The sequence below is a fragment of the Pistacia vera genome, unplaced genomic scaffold (assembly GCF_008641045.1).
Source record: "Pistacia vera cultivar Batoury unplaced genomic scaffold, PisVer_v2 Contig517, whole genome shotgun sequence".
Taxonomy (NCBI): domain Eukaryota; kingdom Viridiplantae; phylum Streptophyta; class Magnoliopsida; order Sapindales; family Anacardiaceae; genus Pistacia; species Pistacia vera.
Window position 1 is genome coordinate 584,369 of NW_022196354.1, and position 7,159 is coordinate 591,527.

Consider the following 7,159-nt stretch of genomic DNA (forward strand, 5'->3'; position numbering starts at 1 on the left):
ACTGTGAAGCGGGAAAGAAACAAGGCAGGGAAGGGAAATTTAAATCAGAAAGATGGTTATTGGTTGAACATCAAGATCAAGCAGTAAGAAATCTTCACCTGCACAAGTAGGGAGAGTTATGATAGCTCACCGGATATTTCTTTCAGCCATCATCAATGACTGCCATTTCAAACAGGTTCACCCATCTGAAGAAAGTTTTTATGGTTTCAGAGACATATGAGAGTACGTTACCGATACAAATTCAGTTCCTGAAAATGTGTTGGATGTGGGACATGAGAACACAAACATTTCTTCATCTGAATCTCCAAATTCAGAATTATCAGCTCCTCCTTGTTGTAAAGGGCAATTCATCTGCTGTGACTTGGATGTTTTAAGTTCAAAGGTTAAAATTTCAACCAACCTGAATCATCTTTATGTTAAACAAAGCTTAACCGTAAATAATTGATATATGTAGTGATTAGACTATACCTTTTCAAATATCATAATTCATAATAAACTGATTTGAAGCTTGAATCTCTTCTATATTCACACATATAAGTCTCACCATAAATTTTTAAACTGCATTTTGAATTTTGTGAGCAATTTCTAATAAACCTTTAGTTGTGCCCGTCTCTCTTTCTGCTCCTTGAATAGGATTGTGGTCAGTTTAGTCTTTAGAAATAGATTTGTGATCAATGATAACCCTGAAGTTTCTATCTTTAGTTTCTCATATTTAATGTAAATTAATAAGGAAAATTTTCCGAGCTTTTGGAAAATATGAACATACAGCGTATGTATTTGATACTTACTCAAATTTTATATCTTTATGTATCTGTTTTTGCTCATTGTTAGAAGTTTAAATTTTTCCTTGAAGAAATCTCGACTTAAATTTTGTGTGAGGTACCTTTTATATATTCTTTCTTGATATTCCAGGAACCATCTGAGCACCATCCAAAGAAGTCCCTTTGCATACCCTATATCTGGAGTAGATTCTCCAGCAAGCTCTAGGGAGGCTGATCAGCCAGTCCGTTTCAATTCTAGAAGCTCCTTTTGCAGATGATTTGTCATGCGGTTCTGATACATTTGGGGGTGTCAGTGCCGATCTCCATGGTAACATCAAAATTCTTTAGTAGGTTATGCTTTGAAGTGGGGTTTTCACTCGTCTTAATATGGAAACCATGACATTTTAATTTCCACATTCTTATACATTAAATTGATTTAGATTGTCATTATTTGGAAAGGATAATTAGCCACTATTACTAGATTTTATCAGCTGATTATTCAACTTCAATGTGTCACTCCCTTTCCCTGTAATTGTAATGTTGTCTTCTGTTATCATTTGCATGGATTTTTATTTATTTTCATTAGTCCGGATCAGAACCCTTGAGAGTTGATCAGGCTTCTTGAGATATGCAACTGATTCAAAGCGATTTGTAAGATTTATTTATATAGAGTGAATTGATAAGAAAATAGTATCATATAGTCTGATTTATAACTAAATTCAAGTTGATAAATGTGTATTAACAACAGAAAAATCAACAATTAAAGCGGCAAGAATCTATGTGCATATTTATTAAAATTCAGAAGATTAAAATAACTTTTTGTTTTGACGAAAGATCTTATTTTGCGGTATTACTATTGAAAATGCTCATCGAATTGGTTTTAGATTGCTTTTTGATTGAGTGTCAATCAGTTTGCTCTATTAGTTAAAAATTCAGTGTGTGTGTGTGTGTGTGCTTTCCGAGCTTATATTAAAACTATAATCGAGGAGCAAAACTGTAAAAATTAAAAACAAAAATTATTTTATGCCAAAGTTTGAAGAAAAAAAAATTAATCAAATCAAATTCATTATAAAAATTATCTTCAATTTTATTAATATATTTGATTTTTTTTTTAATAAAAAAATGATTTATCGAAAAAGAAAAATCTTATTATAGTAGTTGGGTTTCAACTAAGACCCTGGAACTTGAGCTGCACCCAATTCTTGCATCATAAAGGACTAAAGCCCAACCACGTAAGATCAATGCAGGCCGATTGCCCAACTTGTAAAAACGACATCGTTCTAGAGCAATGAAGAACGAATTAAGCTTCATGATATTCCTCTTTTCTCAAGGGTTTTGAAACTTCTCTTCCCCCTCTCTGTTTTATCTTCATCGACATCAGGGTTTTAGCCAACTTCTCCTTCTCTCGTAACTTCAATGGAATCCCTTGCTAAAGTACACAGCCGTCACCAACCCCTTTCTCTTTCTCTCAATCACCACCATCCATCATTCTCTAAACCCATGTCCTCCCTCTCTTTCAGAACAAGCACCCCACCGTTCAAATTCTCCTCCATCAGAGCCTCATCTTCCACCCATCAAAACCAAAACCCTAAGCCTTCCCTCCTCCAAACCCTAAATCCACTTGCCTCTTCTCTCGTCAAAACAGCTTCCATCACTATTGCTGCCGCCGCCGCATTACTCTTAACGCGCCTCCACCACATTAAGCCCGCAATCGCGTCCCCAATTGCGGCCCCCGCGGTGGGTTCCACTGCCGAGTCATCGGAAAAGACCGAAGATTATTCGGTCGAAGAAAAAGAGAGAAATATTCAGCAGCACTTGAGTGAACACCCTGACGATGTTGAAGCTCTTCGCTCGCTGATGGAGCTTAAATTGAAATTGCGTAAGCTACCGGAGGCAATTGAAGTTATTGACCGTTTGATCGAGCTCGAACCGGATGAATTTGAATGGCCGTTATTAAAATGTCAAGTTCTGAGCTATTCTGGGGATTTCGAGGCGGCGGCGAAAGGGTTTGAGGAGATATTACAAAAAGACCCGATTCGAGTCGAGGCGTTTCACGGGCTCGTGATGACTTATGAGGATGCGGGCTATAAATTAAAGGACTTGGAGAAGAGAATTGAGAGTGCAATGCAGAAATGCAAGAAAGAAAACAAGAAGTCTGATTTAAGGGATTTTAAGTTATTGATTGCTCAAATTCGGGTAATGGAGAGTAAGCATTCAGAGGCCTTGAAGGTTTATGAGGAGCTCGTGAAGGAAGAGCCGAGGGATTTCAGGCCCTACTTGTGTCAAGGGATTATATACACTTTGTTGAAGAAGAACGATGAGGCCGAGAAACAGTTCGAGAAGTTTCGAAGGCTTGTTCCGAAGAATCACCCTTATAGAGAATATTTTGTTGATAACATGGTTGCCACAAAGCTTTTTGGGGAGAAGGTAGAAAGAGAGGGCGCGGGATCGAGGAGTTGAGAGAAGTGGCTTGTTCTTGTTCATCATCTGAAATGAAGACTACTGGTTTGTTAGTGAGGATCTTTCTTTTATATTTTTGTTTCTTTGGGCACATTAAGAGCTTGTTTAAATTAAATTGTAGGAATTAGTGCAAATCGTCCACATTTTGAGCTCTGTGGAGATATTACGGACGATAATTATTTATAGTTTTTTTTTTTTTTTTTTTCATGTAGAAACAGTTAAATTGTTAGTGTTTTTGCTGTTCTCTTGTGGTGCTGTGTACGTTTACAGGTTTAATGTAATAATATTTAACTGGAGCTCATATGGATACTGCTTCCATACTATGTATCTCACTATTAAAAATGGTTGCAATTTGGAAGGTTTTTCTCTCAATTGTTAAAGATGCTGAAAATTTGTAACATCTGTATTTTGAGTGCTTAGTCATTTTATGCGGCATTGAGGCTGTAGTTTGTTCAATGTTTTCTTATGGACCGGCTAGTTGTAAGAGCATCTGTTTCTGTGATGTTTGGTCGTTATATGGAGCAAAGATCCTTATGCCATGCAGCTTAACTCCAATAGTTTAAATTGCTGACACAACAACTTGTGCATCCCATTTTCATTATTGATCTTATAGCCCTGGTGCATGATCTCATTAGTTTTCAATGATAATGTATTGCTGGTTTTGGTTATATTTTAAACTTGTGATCGGTTTCCAACCCTTAAGCCAGTACCTTGTGCCATTGCCTGAATTCCATTTTGCTTATTTGTTGTACAAGATCTTTTACTCCATTGGTGAATCAGATATAATATCCTATTCTTCTATATAGACGTCTTCCTTAAGTTGAATTTAACAAAGAAAACCTTAACATTAACTTGCTAGGTTAGGAGTAAGTGACCACAATTCAGTTCCTCTTAATGATAAGAGTAATGCTATGCTTAGTCACGATCTTACTAACCATCTTACTATCCTTCGTTAAAATTACATATGGTATCCGTACTATGCGTATAGTACCCGTACTATGCTTTATATTTACACAGGATAGTAAGATCGTGAGTAAGCATAGTATTATTGTAATGATAATTATTTGCTTTCAAGCATGGTGTCTTGTATGTACATGATCACTTTTGGGATTGTTAAGAGAAACTTATTTTACAGCAGCTTCTAGAGAAATAACCAGTGGATTTTTGCTACTGTGCTTGTTGTTGGGCTGCTTTATTGAAATGGACAAACTGGCCAATAATAGGCCTATTGTTTTTATGGTTTGCTCAATTCGAAGTTTTCCTGGTAATGTCAGGGTTTCTGAGCAGCTTCTAGAGGAATAACCAATTGGTTTCTGCCACTGTGCTTGTTGGGCTGTTTTATTGAAGTGGACAAGCTGGCCAATAGTAGGCCTATTGTATTGATGGCTTGTTCAATTCAAAGTTTTCCTGGTAATTTAGGCAATATGTTTTAATACTAAGGTTTCCTGCAATTTGCAGAATTTACAGAGTAAGATTTACGGACTACTGAAGAATCACTTCATTTTTTCCTGGATAAAAGTTTCAATAGGCTACACTCATGCCTTGGGCAAGGAGATCTCACACATTATTTCTTTCTTGGAGCTGAATAGTATTACTTTGTATTGTGTTCTGTTCTACCTCGAACAGTGTTACTTTGACTTCTTTTATTCATTTGGATTTAGGTATTGTCTTAGGAAGTAATTGTTCTTGATCATATGATGATTTTGGTGTTTATAATATGATTTTTCTGTAGATATTCATTTAGGTGATGGTCATCAGTACAATGATGAGGCTATTGGTAGCAAAGCGAATTCAACATGTATTGCAGCCTATGCTCTATTTAACATATCCGTTGCCTTTATTCCTATTGCTCTAGGCTCTAGCTAGGAAATTCAACTTGGCCATGTGTTCAGGGTACTTTTTTTTATCTGTACTTTGGTGAAGTCCTCAACCTTAAGGATGAAAATGTAAAAAACCCCCCATTTTATTTTACCCCATAAGGCACTGGACATGGTTTTTGTCAGACGATCATGCCTCTCGAGATCTTTTTTGCTAAACCCTAATTTGATTTTTAAACCCCTCTTGATCAAGTATTGAATGATGGAATGGTCGACAATGTTGCTTTGCGGATGCCATCGCTCATAACAAACGGAGATGAGTCAGAGAAGCTGTTTTTGTCTCCTTGGAAGAAAGCAGAGCCCGGATTACCTGGCCCTTTACGATTTTCATTTTTTCTGGTCCAGTGATTGATTCTTTTTTTTTTTTTTTTTTTTTTTTTTGGGTTATCGTGCTGATTTGAGTCAAGTCATGCCCGTGCTTGACGGAGATTCTTAGACCATTTGGGTTTCGTGTTTAGGTCCCACCCAACAGTCAATAATTAGACTGGCTTTTTTTTCTTTAATCAAATCATCTTAAGCTTGTAATTACGAAACATTCGTTAATCACACTAATTATTATGTACCAACAGACCATTGCCATTTCATTTCTGTCTTCAAAATTGCCTATTTCTTTCTTCCACTGACGTCAAGTCAAGAGGAGCTGAAACTTTCTTAATGCTCTGACTCTGGATAAAAGAGGACGGGACTGCACTGGACTGTACCCTGGTAATTGCCCGCTTTGGATATTCACGAGGAAGCTGACAAAGAACCAGTTTCTTTGAGACTCCCTCTTATTTTTTTGCCCCAATAAGGCCGAATTACATTTTCCTACCCTAGGTTTGGTCAAAACACAATGTTTTACCTTTTTTAAGAAACTACAAAGTTTCACCCATCGGTTAATGATTTTTGGCATTTGATAGTGGTCCAAAAGACAATGCATTGAATTTTTAGAACTTAAGGTTTCAAATGATATATTCAATGTCTAATTTATCCTTTTTCCAAGACAATTTCTAGCATTTGACAATGGTTTAATCAGTTTATTTGATAGTAGTAGAACTTAAATTTTTTTAGAATTTAAGGTTTGATGGACATGTTCAATGTCTATATTATCCTTTTCCCGCTAGTTTTAATGTTTGACTTCCAATTTTGGTAAAATTTTGTTAGTTTCTCAAATAAGGGATGGAAACTATCTCTAGATGGCCGAGTGGTTCGATAGAAACTCTTGAGTATATTACTCAAGAGGTCTTGAGTTTGAAACCCTTCTCGGTTGCTAATAGGGATAGTCATTGGAACTCTTACCTAGCCGATAATTTCAGGGTCTCGGAGAATTAGTTGAGGTACACATAAGTTGACCTTGACACCTTCGATCATAAAAATAAAAAATAAATAAAAAAATGGTGGTGGAACAATCTTTTTTCCAAAGTTAGGGTAGGAAAATGTAATTTAGCCTTCAAATAAAAGTAACAAGATAAAAATGAAATGTTCCATGCTTTACTAAAAATTCTCAATCTGCCAGATGGGGGTTGGTCTATTAAACCAGTAATTTAAACGTTGACATTAATTATGTTTAGGCATTAATTTGGATTAGAGATAATTAAATGGTTAACATGGTTTAATTAATTAATGCCACTTATCTCAAAAGATTAGATCGGGATGGTAAATGGTAATCATTCAAAAGCCATGATTATCGGATTTGGTCCTACACAATTTCACTTTTTTTTCCCCTTTCTCTTTCATTTTACTTTCTTTTTGTAAATAGAAGAACTAAGCAAAACCATTACGCAAATCACTTTGTTAAATCATGGATGTAATTATAACATAAGGGGTGTATTCCTCCTTGCCTACTCTGATTAAGACTAATAAAATGAAACTAACACGTTAAAATCGATTATGTTATAGTAAATTAAGGAAGATCCATGCCTTAAAAATAACGAAAGTTTTTATCATTTTGTTTATTTGTACATGATTAACTCATAGTAATTAATATAGATCACATGTCACCTTGACCTTAATATCATTTAACATATATTATTATGGTGTCAAGAACCATGTCAGAGAGCTCTTATGGGCATCTAATTGGCA

The 7,159-nt window shown here is 35.7% G+C and overlaps 1 protein-coding gene across 1 annotated transcript; it reads left to right on the forward strand.

The window, feature by feature from the left end:
- Window positions 1–2,081: 2,081 nt before the first annotated feature.
- LOC116106472 (protein SLOW GREEN 1, chloroplastic-like) lies at window positions 2,082–3,517 on the forward strand. The gene has a single exon (XM_031392836.1). The coding sequence runs from the start codon at window positions 2,178–2,180 to the stop codon at window positions 3,219–3,221; it is 1,044 nt and encodes a 347-aa protein (XP_031248696.1). The 5' UTR covers window positions 2,082–2,177; the 3' UTR covers window positions 3,222–3,517.
- Window positions 3,518–7,159: the final 3,642 nt, after the last annotated feature.